At 42.5% G+C, this 18,631-nt stretch overlaps 1 protein-coding gene across 8 annotated transcripts in view; it reads right to left on the reverse strand.

Annotated features, from left to right (window-relative positions):
• Positions 1–18,631, reverse strand: part of ADGRG6 (adhesion G protein-coupled receptor G6) — a 257,956-nt gene that overhangs the window by 104,314 nt on the left and 135,011 nt on the right. For all 8 annotated transcript variants that reach the window (XR_005748733.1, XM_040350904.1, XM_040350899.1 and 5 more), the window contains one exon: positions 2,129–2,194. Coding sequence is in view for 7 of the 8 variants with exons in the window: in XM_040350904.1 (XP_040206838.1) it covers positions 2,129–2,194 (66 nt within the window). In the remaining variant the exon portion in view is untranslated. The remainder of the gene's footprint in view (positions 1–2,128; positions 2,195–18,631) is intronic.

Here is an 18,631-nt window from a genome sequence, read left to right on the forward strand (position 1 = left end):
CTCCCCTCTATCAACCCCCCCCACCCCCCCCAAATGCTTTTAGCTATACTTTAATTACTGCATCTTTGAACTATAATGAGTTTGAAGAAATGATCAATAGATAAATGAAAAGGTAGAAAGATGATAGGTAGATAGATAGATAGATAGATAGATAGATAGATAGATAGATAGATAGATAGATAGATAGATAGATAGATAGATTTAATTGTGAATTACAGCTAAGAATGACATTGTTTCTGTCTACATTCTCATTGGAGCGATCTACCCTCATTATTTGTCTTGGTGAACAATGTCACTTAGGCTGGGTTCACACTACGATTTTCCCGTCCGTCAGCCGCATACGATTTATATGAAAAACCGTATGCGGCTGAAACGGACGTAAACGTATGGAACCTCACATATGTGCGTTTTCCATTGACGTTAATGTTAAAGAAAAACTTATGCGTTTGCCATACTGGTTGAACACGGTTTTGCGTACGTTTAAAAAACGTTTTGCCAGCAAATCGTACGCACCCGGATGCATCTGAGTGCATACGATTTGCAATGCATTGTCTATCTATACGTTTTCCCGTCCGGGCCCGTACGTTTTCAATACTGAAATCGTATGCGGCTGACGGACGGGAAAATCGTAGTGTGAACCCAGCCTAAGACAGAAGGTGAGAGGGAATTCAATATTTTACAGCTGCCACTAGAAAACAACATTTAGATGAGGGTACCCTCAAATTATGTTCTGGTGACATATGACAATGTTGTGATTTAGCACTGATTAGGAGAAGATTTCCACTCACTTCCTGTCATTCCTCTGGGACAGGAAGAAAAGGAAAATCTCTCCGGCAGGTGTGACCAGCCAATAAAATACTGGAATAAGGAATCTAGAAAGAAGGGATGTGATTGGATGCTATAGACAATATAAACAGAGGCAACAATTGCCTTAGATCCTTTCATGAGTGAGGTTCATAGATTTTTTGTTGTCTAAGGCCCGTACACACGACCGAACATGTCTGCTGAAACTGGTCCGTGGACCAGTTTCAGCAGACATGTTCAGTCGTGTGTACGGCCGACCGAACAAATGTCCGGCGGATCGGACAGGTTTCCAGCGGACAAATGTTTCTTAGCATGCTAAGAAACATGTCCGCTGGAAGCCTGTCCGTCGGACATGTTCAGTCGTCTGTACAGACTCACCAGACATGTCCGCTCGGCCGAAAGCCCTCGCATGCGTCAAAGTGATTTGACGCATGCGTGGAAGCATTGACCTTCCAGGGTCGCGCACGTCGCCGCGTCATCGTCGTGGCGACGGCACGGCCACGTCACCGCGTATCCTGTACGCGAGGGATTTTGGTTTGATGGTGTGTACAACCATCAGACCAAAATCCGGAGCGGACATGTCCGATGAAAACGGTCCGGTGGACCGTTTTCATCGGACAGTCCGTCCGTGTGTACGAGGCCTGAAGCAACAAGCAGAATTACACACAATATACACTAAATACAACAATGCTAATTAAGCCTAGGAAATTTTGTTAAGAAATTCTTGCTAAGAATGCCATTACTATCACAGATAGAAATGAGAAAATACAGAACTATGTCTACATCACGTACAGCAATTACATTTACTAACAACAAAAACATTCAGTTGCCGCGAAGATCAGTGAAACAGCAGAAATCTGAGAGCGGTAAAACAGCTGTAAAAATAAAACATAACCCAATGACACGAAATAGTAGGCAAGAAAAGAAAGTCATAAAGCCAGTCTGTAGGAAAGGTCAGCATCCCATTGTGTAGCACTGTGCAGTTGTGCAGATGATTCCTCAAGGTATTGATCAAAGCTGGTTCTCACTGTGTGATTTGGCCTGTACTGAAAGTGACAAACCCAGCAGCATTGCTATATAAAAAGAGACTGTGTAACAGTGTACATTTTAACAACATACATTTAACTCTTATTTCCATTTCATTGTATTAGATACTGTGTTATATATTTATTAGGATGATCCCATTATTACATTTCTAATTTATCCACCTTGAAAATAGAGACATGGGGGATTTTGTACGTTAAAATAAACTTTTTCACATATTTGTATGACACAGTTTTGATAAAAAACTGGCATTTTTTAAGTATAAACAGCAAATTTCTACCTTGACAAACACCAGCCAGCTTTTCACATGTAGTTGGGTGTGTTGGAATTACTGGTAAGGATGTTCCTACAAGTAAAAAAAAATAATAATAATAATAATATTAATGCTTAGCTGCATCTATGAGCATCTGCAATAGATAAGTCTTGTACCTAATGCCTAAGTAGACATGGCTAAGGTGCATAAATGTTGAGCAATACTTGACAATAAGAAAATAAATAGCTTTATGTAAATAATACTATATTAAAGAAATCCTACACAGAAAAAAATATATAACGTTATAACGAAAGCAACCCCAGCTACATATACTTACTACTTCTATGCTCCCCTTTAGCTCTTTTTAGCAGGAGCTGAAGGAAATACCCAGCTGCTACTTCCGGAAATGGGGTAGTATGTGACCCACTTATTGTGTTACATGGGCAGTTCATAGTCTTGTGTAAGCTAAAACTTTTCCACACAGGAATTTCCTTTCATTCACAATGGCTGAACAAAGCACAAGGAACATATGTATGTGTCTGTGGGGTCTGCATTAACGTAAACCTGCTACTTTGCCCTGTATGGTTAAGTGCTACAAGATTGAACCCTCTCAACACAATATAATAATATTGATAACAAGTTATTGACAAGTCCTGTATACAGTATATGTTAGGTATACCTGTCATTACAAGCACTTTACATTGGTAATTAACCACTCACATTTACAAAAGGTAGACTCAATCTGAGAATGAAAATAACACATATTCGTATGTCTTCATTTAAGTAATAGTAGTGCTACTGACTACTTGTGCTGTTCACAGCACAATAAAACCCAACCCTGTCCTAGTCATCAAATGTGTCACAGTTTTACATATCTAGAAATTACATTATATATATGTTTTGAAATTACTGAGCAACAGCTCTCTCTGGAATACCAACATGTTCAGCCATGTGTAAATGTAGGTACCGGTACATTAAAGCTGAATTTAATATACAGATTTAGTCATATGTGATGAAGGCTATCCCACATCATGCAGGCAACCGGATCCTAGAGATCTTTACTGCAGGAATTCCCTGTCCTCCACCCGTTTCTATACCTCTGGCAATGTAATGGTTAAAAGCGGTGTGTCTTTAGGTTTAAAGCGGTAGTAAACCCTGCTTAGTCATTTTTGCCTAGAGGTAAAAACAGGAGAAAAAATTGTGTAGCGCTACGGTCAAATGAATAGCAGTGTGAATTAATGTTCCTCATAGGAACACCAAACTAGTGATAAACAAAACAATTCCCATAAAGAAATTCCCGGGTGGAACAAATGAATAAAGTCCAATATGTGTAATTGAATAACATAAAGTCCATAAACAGAAATCACCATGTGAATCTTGATTATACTCCAATCATAAATATTCAATTGTGAGTGATCACCGCCACCAATGGAAACAAATGGAGGCTTACCAGAGCTGGTGGACTTGAAATGACATACGTCAAACAAGTCTAAACAGGCTTAAAGTACCAGGCACATCATCTGATGTGTTACTAACACGAAACGCGTCGGGTCGTCTCCACTGCCGCCTCATACCATATATCATGCGATTTTAAACTCAGGATACATGTGAGTGTACTTGACATCTTTTTAATGAATTACATAGTTTTTACCGGTTTCACACTATGTGGCCATTCTCTTTTCTTGCCTTTTCCAACCATCCGGCTCACTGCGGAGTTGAAAGGACCTAAGGTTTTCCGTTACATGGTTATGCATAGAATGATAACATCAAACTTGTAGCAAATGCCTTGGATGATTTTAACCACTGATTCTGTGTACCTTGCCTGGTACTTTAAGCCTGTTTAGACTTGTTTGACGTATGTCATTTCAAGTCCACCAGCTCTGGTAAGCCTCCATTTGTTTCCATTGGTGGCGGTGATCACTCACAATTGAATATTTATGATTGGAGTATTATCAAGATTTGCTTCATCTCAGCACGTGGTGATTTCTGTTTATGGACTTTATGTTATTCAATTACACATATTGGACTTTATTAATTTGTTCCACCCGGGAATTTCTTTATGGGAATTTTTTTTTGTTCATCACTAGTTTGGTGTTCCTATGAGGAACATTAATTCACACTGCTATTCATTTGACCGTAGCGCTACACAATTTTTTCTCCTGTTTTTGCCCAGCTAATGTGTCTTTATTAGCCGTGTCAGCAGCTGGTCTTATTATTTTTGTCTAAGCAGCGCAGTATACCCACCTTTTGTTGCCTAGAGGTAAGCCTACAATAAGGCTTACCTGTAGGTAAATTTAATATCTCCTAAATGTGCACTGTTTAGGAGATATTCACCCTGGATGCAGCCAGTTAGGTCAACGTCGCATACACACCTGTACAAGTCCTCGTACACACGACCGAGGAACTCGTTGTAAATGAAACATAATTTTCCTCAACGAGTTCCTTGTTAGGCTTGTCGAGAAACTTGACAAACTTTCTTTGGGTACACACTGTCAAGACCAAATCTCGTCGTTCTCAAGCGCGGTGACGTTCAACACGTACAACAGCAGGGGAAGTTCGATTCCACTGGCCCAACCCATGGGGCTGCTTTTGCTAATCTCATGTTACTGCGTGTTAAGTAAAAGATTGGTAAGAGACGATTTGCACTTTTCAGTCTGTTACAGGGTGAAAAATGTGTTATCTCCATTACAAATGCTACTTTTACCGAAGGTGCGCTCCCGTCTCATACTTTATTCTGAGCATGCGTGGGTTTCTAAGCATACACACAAACGTGTTTCTCGTCGAAAACCAGCCAGACGAGGAACACAACGAGGAAATTGAGACTCCCGTCGAGGAAAAAGAGAATGTGTTCTCTTTTTTTCTCGTTGAGTTCCTCGACAGTTTTCTCGATGAAAAACATACACACGACCGTTTTCCTTGGCAAAAAAAGCTCTGCCACCAAGTTTCTTGATGGATTCTGTTGAGGAAAACGGTCGTGTGTACGAGGCCTAAAGGTCTGGCATACCTTATTGGACCTTCAGAGCTTTGTGTTGGAACCGAGGGTTCATGTGACGTCATTGCCGCTTCGGACAATCACATAGCCACAGTGTGCAAACCCAGAAGAAAGACCAGGGGGAAGATGTCAGCCCTCTTAGCGGTGACATCACAGTGCTGGAGGGCTTCATGAATATTAATATTTCATAATGTGCTAGTCTGGAGTGCATAAGCTATTGCCTTGCAGGTGGTTTACTACCACTTTAACAGTGAAACAGATGGTCATATAGGACACATCTCCTCCTTCCTCCATTGAGAAAAGTTATTTTATTGATTTCACTGCGTGTAACATGATCTGTGAATGGGAGAGAGAACTCTGTGACTGATTTTCCACTAACATCCAATGTAGCTGGTGCATTGCTTCATCTCCCCATGCACCTCTTATGTCTAAATCACCCTATGTCCAATAGGGGCATAGGGTGACTGAGAAAATATATCTTGGACTACTTCAAATGGGACAGTAATATTCATTGACAATATCTCTCAAGAAATATGAAGATGCGTCCCCTGTGTGCTGTGAGGTCTATGCAGAGGAAGTAACTCCTAATATGAGCATTCCATGATATGTAAAGACTGACTGATTCATGCTGTTAGAAGGTGCTGATGTTGTCGACTCCGGCCAACTGTCTGTCTGTTGTGGTGTAGATGATCTTTTTATTGTGGCTTGTGCTAATTGACCCTGTATTATATGATGGAGTCCTGTGATAGTGTGTATTGTAGTTTAGGAGACAGCCAGGCTGCTTAACCACTTAAACCCCGGACCATATTGCTGGTCAAAGGCCAGGCCACTTTTTGCGATTCGGCACTGCATCGCTTTAAATAACAATTTCGCGGTCGTGCGACCTGGCTCCCAAACAAAATTTGGTGTCCTTTTTTCCCCACAAATAGAGCTTTCTTTTGGTGGTATTTGATCACCTCTGCGGTTTTTAGTTTTTGCGCTATAAACAAAAATAGAGCGACAATTTTGAAAAAATTTAATATTTTTTACTTTTTGCTATAATAAATATCCCCCAAAAATATATAAAAAAAAACATTTTTTTTCCTCAGTTTAGGCCGATACATATTCGTCTACATTTTTTTCGTAAAAAAAAATCGCAATAAGCGTTTATTGATTGTTTTGCGCAAAAGTTATAGTGTTTACAAAATAGGGGATAGTTTTATGGCATTTTTCTTAATATTTTTTTTTTTACTAGTAATGGCGGCGATCAGCGATTTTTATCGGTACTGTGACATTTTATGTTTATGTAGCGGCTTGATCCTGTTGGGTAGGCGCTATTTGTAAATTTAAGTTATCTGAGCTGTAGTTAGCTCAGAATGATTATGCCAAATTATTGGTTTCTGTTCCAGTTCAGCTGCATTGCATATTTTCCACTTGACTGTGGGTGTCGCTGTCACCACAATCAAGGTTGGAAACGCAGCGGGTTGGGTGCATTGAGTATTTTTTCCCAGAATCAGCTCAGTGGGTGTGGTCCCCATCGCTGTGCATTCTGGGAGAGGGTACTTAAGGGACAGACCCTGTTCTGGCAGGGTCTTCTGATCCTAACCTGATGGCCTTCCTGGCCTCAAGGATGTGCTAGCAGTTTTTTTCCGGCCTCTGGGCCTGCTGGCACGAAGCTCCACTACTGAAAGTATGCCCTGGAGTTTCTGGGGCCTACTGGTCCAGGGATGATCCTGTGCTGTCTTCTCTGCAGGAAGAAGCCGAACAATTGAGGATTCAATTAGAGGACGCTTCCTGGCCAATCTACCTCACAGTGCTGCCGGCTGGCTGAAAGATCCTGGTACTGTGTAGCTGTGTCTTTGGAACTTTTGCAAAGTGTGTTTGTGGCTACACGGTCCTGTGGCAGAGAACTGTGCAACAATTCAATGGCACTCATCAAGTCTGTGGCAGAGACTTTTGAACGAGCTTTGCACCGGCTGCTAGGTCAGTGAGAGAGGCCTATTCTGTGGTTGCTGAATTCAGTGTGGAAACGGTTTGTCCTCTGGATCCAAGAACATCCCTGTGATCCGCAAAGTAAGGTACCTGAATCTCCCCTAACCCTTCATTCCTCTGTTTGATCTTGCTTAATAAAACCTTGGAAAAAGAGACTAAGACCCCTTTCATACTGAGGAGTTTTTCAGGTGGTACAGCGCTAAAAATAGCGCTGCTATACCGCCTGAAAAACTCCTGCCCAGCAACCTCAATGTGAAAGCCGGAGGGCTTTCACACTAAGGTGATGCGCTGACGGGAGAGAAAAAAATCTCTGCGGTAACTGTATCGGGCGCTAGCGGGGGTTAATACCGCACCGCTAGCGGCCGAATCCTGTGGCAAATCCGACGGTATAGCGCCGCTATTTGTAGCGCGCTATACCGCCACCGCGGCTCTCACCTCAGAGTGAAAGGGGACTAAGTGTTGGTGCAGACATTTGTAAATAACTCTTCAAGGAGGACCCCTAAGACAGACGTGGTGAGGTAACGGCAGGCCCAAATTCAAACCAGCAGCTCCTACGGGGGTACTGCTACATTTACTATATTTTTTATTAGGTAAACGTTTGAAGCCCAACTCTGAGAAACTTTAAAACTTTCATTGGCAATGGAGCTGCAAGGGAGAGTATAGATCTCGGGGGCATAACAATTTAGATTTAGGTACCCGATCCTCCACTCCCCTGCAATGGTAGGCCAGGTCCTGTCTTCTCTCCATGCTCCAGCAGTCTGAAGTCTTAATCAGTGGTGGCCGCTCCATAAGGAGCACAGGGGCGGCGCCCCCAAATCCATGCGCCCCGTCCCTAATCTCCATGCACGTGATTAGAGCCTGGGCTCAGGGTGCAGTGCTCTGCAGTGCCCACCCACTTGTGTGACAATAGCAAAATAATATTCGCTAGGGTCTTCCTGCTTCTCCTCCCAGAAAATTAGGAAACGAGTCTTAAGACCTGATTGGCCTGAGAGGTGAAGCAATCATATTGGCTGGCCAGGAGCAGAAGCAGGGGGAAGCCACCGAGAAGGAGACACAGGAGGGAAGCCCCCGAAGCTGCCCGCAACCTGGATGGGGTAGGTGCGGGGCTGTTGGGTGGACGGGCGGGTGACAGCGGGGGTTGTATGTCCGGCCAACCGGCCAAACTGGGGGGGTGAGGTGGATTGTTTGCCACCCCCCAAAAAAAAGGAGCATCAGCCACCACTGGTCTTAATCTCATCAAGACTGATGCAGCGGGTCCTGCATTGGACAGTGATAACTCAGAGGGACGGTCCACTGCTGGAGCATAGGGAAGCGCCAACTGCCAAGTAGTGGAGGATCAGGTAAGTTAAAGTGCTTTTACATTTCCCTGGAATAAACAAGCAGGTAACCTTTGCAGAATTTTCTGATTTCCTGTTAGACTTTAGGCCAGGGGTGCTCAACCTGTGGTCCACAGAGATCTAAACCTGTGGCCCTTGAACTCAAACTGAATGCAGGAGTTTTCCGTGCACTTTCTGAAAGTGCACCACACCTACAAGATATATTAGAAGTTTATGGCAAAGTGAAGGTAACCTGAAGGAAATCACCAGTGCATTGCACTGCACCTGCGATTTAGGTAAATCTTAGTGCATTAGTGTAAAAGCAGCCTTCTAATGGTTTAGAAGCTGCAAAATATTACATTTTTGGCTTGGGTTTTATATAGGTATTTAGATGACAAGGATCAAGATGACAGCCCCAGGTTCTGCACCTTTAATGGCAACTCGAAAATGGTGGTGATCATATTTCACAGGTTCACTTTTATAATGGAGTAAATACTGTTATAAACAAAAAATGTTAACCACTCCATAAGATTTTTACCAAAGCCAACGGTGATTTGGTAGATAAACATCTTACACTAAATTTAATAATATGAAAATGTCAGGGAAGAAGCCAATTTTCTAACAGACAGGGTTGGCTTGTATGTTATTACACAGTATTATATTCATTAGTTTAAATAAAGCAAGACTGCTAATGCAGGAAATTGCTTTAAATGTGTCTCAGTCTGCCAAGGTGTAAAAAAATGTTGTAAATATTTTTCGGAACAGTTCAGCAATCTCCTGTAGGTTCACATTTCACTGTAAAATAAACATACTCTAACACTCAAACTTCTATCTGATTTTCAAAGTTGCCTCAATTCTTATGCTGTAAGCCTCGTACACACGCTCGGTTTTCTCGGCAAGAACCAGCAAGAAAACTGCTGGCAGAGCTTTCTGCCGAGTAAACCGAGCGTGTGTACGAGGCTTTCAGGTTTCTCATCTGGAAATCTGCCCAGAATCTCGACGAGAAAAATAGAAAACCTGCTCTCTATTTTCTCGTTGAGATTCTTGTCGGCCTGTTTCCCGACGAGAAACCCAAGCGTCTGTATACTTACATGTCGCCGTGGAAACCCGCGCATGTTCGAAATGACTTTAATGCATGGGCGGTAGCTTCCATGGCATAGGTAGGTAGAAGCAAGATGGCGGCGACTGCATCGAATGTGACAAGCGCATGCTCGTCATACGCGATGACATCACTGCGTTCTTGCCTTTCAAAAGAACCACGTTTTTTTTAAATGAGTGTGTGAACACTCGGGCAGCAAGAGATTCTTGCCAAGATTCTCGTCAGGAAAGCGTTTTTTTTTTTCTGACGGGATTCTGGCCCGTGTGTCCCATGCTTAGAAATGTCTCTGCACAAAGTGTCATTTCTGAAGGAAAAAAAGTAATTTAAAAATCACTCACGGCTATAATAAATTGTCGGCTCCCGGCAATTCAGAGAAAATTCATTCATAAAAAAAAAAAAAAGCAATCCTTCTTTTGCTCACTGCCAGGACCACTTACCTTCATCACCGTGCTACATGTTTTCTGTTGCACCCCTGACATGTTATATCCTCTTAGTCCTCCATAAATTTAGCAAAAATGTGTGCTTAAAGTAAAACTATAGGCAACACTTTTATTTCCATTGTGGAATGAGCAAGGGATTGATATAGCCCCTGTTTGCCATCCATTCATTTATCTTTATTTCCTGCCCCATAGCCAAACAGGAAGTGAGGGGAAATCTTTGCAGATTAAGGGACCCCCCCCCAAGGCCCTCCGAACTAGTGTGCCCATTGGAAAATGTCAGGGCAGGTCTTAAACGGGAATGGGTGTGACCTTAACAGGAAGGGGTGTGACCTTAACAGGAAGGGGTGGGTCATATTTAAATTAGGGTTTGCACGAGTTTAGTCAGGCCTAGGGCAGCACAAAACCTAAATACACCACTGGTCACTGGTGAGGTAAGGCACTGCTCAGTGTCTCCTAGTAATAAGCTGGGATTATCTGTATCCTCCCACCCAGGGATGCCCACTTACGCCACTTCACTGACAACTGGGGAAAAGACACAAACCTCTGGGAGGTGACCTTCCCCCAACACTTGCCAATACTGACAGAGAAACCTTCAGAAATTGCTAAAACAAAACCCTTAAAATCTCCTGAGGTGCTGCAGGCTCCAGATTTTGTGTCACATGAATTTGCCCCCCCAGATGTAAGTTGCGCCCCCCCCCCCACAAGCCTCCTGACCATCCCCTCCGCCCTGGATGCTATGCCTGGCTGATGAGCTCCTTTCGCATTACTGCACCTCCGCAGTGCTGAAATCACATTGCTTTACAACAAAGCCAGTTAGCCACGATCTGTACAAGGTGTATCTGCCTACTGCAACTACACTGTTGTTCCGACCAGAGAATTTCACAGGTCAAAACCGCAACATAAAAGCCAGATACACCCTGTGAAGGCTGACAGACTGTGTGTAAAGAAATGTGATTTCAGCCCTGTGTAGTGTGGAGGGGAGAAGCTGTATACAATGCTGGGATGAGAAAGGAGCTCTGCCAAGTGACCTGCCAGGGGCCCCTGTCCTCTGATTCTCCAGTGGTGATCCCTGTCCTTAAGCCACTTTGAGTATCTTCGGGGCGGGGTCACGTGACGGGTGGCCCCGCCTTCCCTATATAAGAAATGTCAAAGCTCCAGTCACGTCATTCCGCTGGGCTGTGTCCGGCGGAGAGAGGCGGCCTCCGATGCTGTGCTCTGGAGCTCTGGATGCCGGAAGATCTTCTCATCGCTGGACCGGAGAGGCGATCACCCGTCGCTGGATACAGACAACGTTGGAGCAGCAAGCCGGACCGAGAGTGGTTTAACACCGCTGGATTTTTTTTCTTTTTTTTTATTAATAAATGACTGTTTTCTACGGTGTGTGTGTTTTTTTTTTCCAACCATTTACACTTCCTTCGTGAAATGGTAGGGGTACAATGTACCCCATTACCAATTCACATTTGTTAAAGGGTTCTTCCAGATTCTGATAAGCCCCCCACCCGCAGACCCCCACAACCACCGGGCAAGGGTTGTGGGGATGAGGCCCTTGTCCCCATCAACATGGGGACATCCTCCCCATGTTGAGGGCATGTGGCCTGGTACGGTTCAGGAGTAGGGGGGGGCGCACTCTGCCCCCCCCTCTTTTCTGTGGCCGGCCAGGTTAACATGCTCGGATAAGGGGTCTGGTGTGGATTTTTGGGGGAACTCCAAGCCATTTTTTCTTACATTTTGGGTGGAGTTCCCCTTAAAATCCACACCAGAACTGAAGGGTCTCTAATGGATATTTGGGGGGAACCCCACGTCATTTTTTTTTTAAATTGACAGCGGGGTTCCCTTTAATATCCATTCCAGACCTGAAGAGCCTGGTAATTGAATTTGGGGGGACCCCCACGCTATTTTTTTTTATGAATGAATTCGCTCTGAATTGCCAGAGCCGACAATTCAATATAGCCGCAAGTCAGTTTTAAATGTCTTTTTTTCTTTCAGAAATTACACTTTGTGCAGAGACAGTTCTAAGTACGGGAAACATGCGCTATTTCACATGCTAACTTTACACCCCCCCCCCCCCCCCCCAAGGTACGAAATTTAAAGGAATATTTCACTTTTATTGTTTCACTTTTAGCATTATTAAAATCACTGCTCCCAAAAAAACAGCCGTTTTTAAAACTTTTTTTTGCATTGATACATGTCCCCTGGGACAGGACCCAGGTCCCCAAACACTTTTTAGGACAATAACTTGCATATTAGCCTTTAAAATTAGCACTTTAGATTTCTCCCATAGACTTTAACAGGGTGTTCTGCGGCTTTTCGGATTTGCCGCGAACACCCCAAATTGTTCGTTGTTTGCCGAACAGGCAATGTTCGAGTCGAACATGAGTTTGATTCGAACTCGAAGCTCATCCCTAGTCAAGAGACATTTTTCCAGTTACAGGAACTATGCCAGACATGGGACTCTGCAAAGATTCCTACTTTTAGGCTGCAAACTGGAACTAAGCAGCAATTTTACAATACATTTCTGTAAACCAGGGGTGTCCAACCTGTGGCCCGCAGGCTGCATGTGGCCCAAGATAGTTAGGCCCAACACAAAATCGTAAACTTACTTAAAGTCATTGATTTTTGGGGATTTTTTTTGTAAAAAGGTGTTTACACTTAACGAACACATGTGGCAGAAGAAAAGATTTACAGTGCCACCTTACTGGACTGATATATGTTTTATTTTCCCAATAAAAAATATTCCACTCTTTACAATAACGTCTTATTCATGTATTCAGTTTTGGGCATCACCTATATTTGTGAGCAACTATTTTCAAAGATGAAGCAACAAAGGACAAAATTAGAAACAAAGGGCCAGATCCACAGTGAGAGTACGCCAGCGTATCTACTGATACGCCGGCGTACTTTCAAATTTTCCGCGTTGTATCTTTAGTTTGAATCCTCAAACCAAGATACAACGGCATCTGGGTTTGATCCGACAGGCGTGTGGCTTCGTGCGCCTTCGGATCATAGATGCAATACTTTGGCGTCCGCTGGGTGGAGTTTGCGTCGTTTTCCGCGTGGGGTATGCAAATTGGCTATTTTCGACGATCCACGAATGTACACGCGGCCGTCGCATTCTCTTACGTCGTCTCTAGTCGGCTTTTTCCGGCGTATAGTTAAAGCTGGTATTTTGCGGCGTATAGTTAGACTTGCCATGTTAAGTATGGACGTCGTTCCAGCGTCGAAATTTGATTTTTAATTTTTTTTGCATAAGTCGTCCGTGAATCAGGATGAACGTAAGTCACATCTAAGTTTAAAAAATTACGTCCTTGCGACGTCATTTTGCGCAATGCACGGTGGGAAATTTCGAAACGGAGCATGTGCAGTTCATTTGGCGCGGGGACGCGCTTCATTTAAATGAATCACACCCCCTAATCGCCAAATTCTGTACCGCCAGAGATACACTACGCCGCCGTAACTTACGGCGCAAATTCTTTGAGGATTCAAAGCAGCCAAAAGTAAGTTACAGCGGCGTAGCGTATCTCACATACGCTGCGCCGGTGCCGATCTATGTGGATCTGGCCCATTATATCTGATGAGCACTTAGAGCGGGGATATGCAATTAGCGGACCTCCAGCTGTTGCAGAACTACAATTCCCATGAGGCATAGCAAGACTCTGACAGCCACAAGCATGACACCAGAGTCAGAAGCATGATGGGACTTGTAGTTTTGCAACAGCTGGAGGTCCGCTAATTGCATATCCCTGACTTAGAGCATAGTTTCAGATGTTGCTCGGAGTTCCTTGAGCAGTGAGCAATTTCTGCCTCTCAGATAAGTTCCCAGTGACGCCACTGATCTTTTAATCTATCTGCAATTGGGCAATTCTTTACAATGACCACACATATAAGGAAAATTCAATAGAAATTTCTAGCCGTGGTTCCCTGAGACCAGAAAGTTATTTCAAGTGTTCCTCTGTGTTGAAAAGGTTGGGAAAGTCTGACTTGGAGAATTTGTTGAAATTGCTACAACATCCATAGAATCAGATATTAATGGGTTGGTTTATAGAATACAGAAATACAGTGTCAAATATCATACTAGTTTTGTTTTGCCCTTTTTTACTTTTATGATAAAAAAAGTGAAGTTTTATTTCTCAGAAATCTGTATCAGTGATCGTTAACTTGTGATCTGCCTGACGTTTTCTGCTCATCGGCTATCCTTATTAATGTATTTTATCTGTGGCCCAAGACAATTCCTCTTCTTCCAATGTGGACGAGGAAGGTCAAAAGGTTGGACAACCCTGTAAACAAATAGTTACAATGGTTTGTCTACTAAAATGTGTATTTATGTGCATTTAGGTGACCCCAGAAGGTTGTTTCATATTTTAGATGGCCAATTCCCTGCAAAAAAAGATCCATGGATGGTTCATGACTCTTATATATCATGTGTTTCGACACTGCAACCTTTTGGCATTCAGCAATTCCAAGAAAGTTGGGTGCTGGTTACTTCCTCCAATTACTAGGTCACTGGGACACTTTCACATGTGTGGAATGCCAATGAGACTGATGGAGGCTGCAGTGCTGAAAACAGGTGGAAGAGATGGGAGATGAATAAAATGACTCTTCACTTGCTGGGATCTTCCCTTTTGATGCATTTAGAGACCTGAGAGGTTCTCTTTAACCACTTCAACCCCGGACCATTTTGCTGGTCAATGACCAGGCCACTTTTTGCGATTCTGCACTGCGTCGCTTTAACTGACAATTACACATTTGTGCGACATGGCTCCCAAACAAAATTGGCGTCCTTTTTTCCACCACAAATAGAGCTTTCTTTTGGTGGTATTTGATCACCTCTGCGTTTTTTTAATTTTTTTTGCGCTATAAACAAAAATAGAGCCACAATTTAGGAAAAAAATATATATTTTTTACTTTTTGCTATAATAAATAGCCCCCAAATATATAATATATATATATATATATATATATATATATATATATATATATATATATATATATATATATAAATGTTTTCCTCAGTTTAGGCCGATACTTATTCTTCTACATATTTTTCGTAAAACATTTTTTTTACTAGTAATGGCGTATCTGCAATTTTTATCGGTACTGCAACCTTATGGCGGACACTTCGGACACTTTTGACACATTTTTGGGACCATTGGCATTTTTATAGCGATCAGTGCTATAAAAATGCATTGATTACTGTAAAAATGTCACTGGCAAGGAAGGGGTTAACACTAGGGGGCGATCAAGGGGTTAATTATGTTCCCTCATTGTGTTCTAACAATGCAATGCAAAATCACGTTATATTACGTGATTTTGCGCAGCCGAGCCGACATGCCGCCGTAAAACTACGGTGGGCGGTCGGCAAACGCTTAACCTCTATATCAACCCACTAGTAAAATAAAAACAAGGTTAAAATGCATGAGGAGGGAAAGAGCCACCTCTGCCCCTCTTGTAGCCCCGTATGTGCACATACTGTATACACACACACACACACACACGAACATATGTATTTGTGTTGATATATTCGAGCAGGGGGCAAAACCAGTCAAGTATAAAATAAACTTGAGACATAACACTATTCCCTAAGTGCAAGTACCACAAAGTCTTCCACACTTTCTCCTGACATTGCACAAACCATAAGAACAGCTCAGCAGCCAAGAATAACACTTTATTGGCTTGTGGGTTGGTAAAAAATAGGCACAGCAGAGTACAGAATAAACTATGGTAAACCTGATAGGATTATATTGAAGCAAATCTAGACAAAGTCACTAAAATCTCAAATAAACTCTATCATGCTAATGTTATTTAAAAGTAATTTTCAGTCTTTTTAAAACTGTAGCTTTAATTAAAATATCTGCTAATCTTGCCATAAAAGTCCTTGATAAGGCACTGGCTGCTATAGGGTGACAACACTCTGTCCCTGCCCCCCAATGAATCTTATCACTTTCACTCAACCTGAGAGAGGTATGCCACATTCCTTAGACTGTTATTTTCTATTATATCTACTGTACAACTTACAGATCATGCTAGAGTGCTGTGAGCTGTAGATATCAAAGTTTAGCAGGAGTTTTGGAGACTTTAAATCCAGACTATGAAAAACTCTCATTACATATTATCTAATGGAGTGTACATACTCGCAAAGTAACTAAAGCATTTGTTTTGTGTAGAGGGAAAAATACCTGGTTGATCCGGCCTTCAACTGTCCCTCCCATTTTCTGTGTCTCCATTGCAGTCTGAGATTGTGTAGACCAAGTGTGGTCATCTACTGAGCATGCTCCAGTTTCAGTTCCCTTATAAGCTCTTAATTTCATTGTTTTTCTTATCTGTGCAGCGCACATGAGTATAGAGTCACACATGTGGGTGTATGCACAGTAGTTAAGGACATTTCCCCTTCCTCTGTGTCCTCATATTGCTAAACACTATGGGGGCAGGATATACAGTAGTAGGCTGATTGATTACATTCATTAAGAAACTCAAAAAAAGGCTTAGTTTTAATATAAATTCGTATTAAATATATCTAATGTGATTTCTAACACCTGTAAAGTAAAAAAAGACCCTTGGATGCAGATGCCATCTGAACAAAGTCAAAGCTAGTGTCAATCATCTTTGACCCCCCCTACACCATATTAACTACCTCCTGCCTGTGCTATAGCTGTAAGACAGCTACAGCATGGGCCTTAATTGACGGGAGGGAGTCCGTGTATGTTCTTCCGTGCATGAGCTTCCTGCGTGCCCCCTGTGGTGCGGCCCACGGCGCGCTCTGTAAACACAGAGTCAATGAGATTCGGCTGATCACAGATCGGACTAAGGGGCCAATCCTAGCCCCTTACCATGTGATCAGCTGCCAGCCAATGGCAGCTGATCATGTGATGTAAACAGAAGATTGGTAATCGTTTTATTTTTTCCTCGGACTGGCTTCTGTCAGAGGGACATCGGTCCTGCACATGGAGAGCCATCTCTGCCTCATCTGTGCCCACCAGTGTCACCTACCATTGCCACCTATCAATGTCCACTAGTGCCACCTATCAGTGCCCATCAGTGCTGCCAATCAGTGCCCATCAGTGCCTCATCATCATGGTCGGTCAGCACACTATATATTACCCTTCCTGTTCACCATTAAGAAGTCTGCATAATACTTTGAAGGTGTTGGTGTTTAGTTTTCACGCATTCTGTGTTGATACATGGTGGACTCTGTCACGTTTTATTTACATCTATACATTGACTTTCAAAGTTATTCACTTGTGTTGTGTGTAGAGTTTATGTTTATACTTTATTTTTTATATTGTTTTATTATCATAGTGAATTTGTCACTTTTGGGGTATAGATACTTTTACAGTTTGGTGTCACCTTTCTTATAAAGCTATTTAAGCGCTACACTTTTATTTACCTTTGTTAATAGGGTTGATATCCCTGAAGGTGTCTGTAACACGGAGCATGATTTGGCATTGCAGGAGGATTAGTAAAAACAATGGAGACCCAAGTTCAATGTTTCTAAATGTAAAATAATGCCCCTGAGAGTATAATGTTGGGGTAAAGTGTTAGCCAGCACTACAGGAGAAAAGGATTTGCTTATATCAGATGATTGGAAAATTAGCAAACAGTGTGACCAGGCAGTGGGAAATGCAAATAGAATTCTAGGATGCATCCCTAGAAGGATCACCAGCAAGAGGAAGCAGGTCCTGATTCCCGTACATAGATCTTTAGTGAGACCTCATTTAGAATACCGTGTCCAGTTTTGGAGACCTCACTTACATAATAGAAGATACATAAGATAGAATGAGTCCAGAGATGGGTAACAAAAATGGTTAAAGGTTTGGGGGATAAAACATATCAGGAGAGACTTAAGGAACTTAATATGTACTGTCTGGAGGAAATAAGGGAAAGGGTAGACATGACTGAAAACTTTAAATACATCAAGGGGGTGAATAAGGTTCAGGAAGGTAGTTTTTTCAATATGAAAACAAAATCAAGAACACAGGGACATGACCTCTAACTGGAGTAAAGTTTAAAACGAATCTTAGAAAATATTATTTTACTGAAAGGGTAGTTGATGATTAGACCCCTTAGGCTTTGAAGAAGGGGGTACACCCCAGAAACGCGTCAGCCATCCAGATGTCTGAGGTTCTACTGGCAGGTGCCGTGAGGTCCAGTCCAGCTGTCTGAAAAGCGCTTACTTAAATTTCCTTGTGAGTAGGACCATTGCTTTTTATTCTGTTTTTAATAAAAAATGTAAGTGGTAATGCACAAGGTCGGTGCGCCCTCCATTCTTTTCTTTTTGTTTTAGCCATATGAACACCCTTTGTTCTGTGGAGGGCTGCAAGACTTCAGACTTTGCCGTTAGACTATACTGCTGTACCCGGTTTTGGCGAAACACCAGAGCGCAGGAGTTTTTTTGTGTTATTGGAATAAACTACCAACAGAGGTAGTGAGACAGTCAACAGTAAATGGCTTCAATCATGCTTGGGATAAACATATATCTATAGTCTGTCTGACAAGGTTAATGGGAAATAAATAAAATGGGCAGACTCTATTAACTACTCAGTCTTTTTCTGCCATTACTTTTCTATGTTTCTATATACCGTATTTTCTGGCGTATAATACGACTTTTTAACCCATGAAATTGTTCTTAAAAGTCGGGGGTTGTCTTATACGCCGGTAACCTAACATGCAGACCGCGGCCGTCCATTTTTCAAAAGCCGAGCCTCCTCCTTCTGCTGT

Source organism: Rana temporaria, chromosome 4 (genome assembly GCF_905171775.1).
Source record: "Rana temporaria chromosome 4, aRanTem1.1, whole genome shotgun sequence".
NCBI lineage: Eukaryota > Metazoa > Chordata > Amphibia > Anura > Ranidae > Rana > Rana temporaria.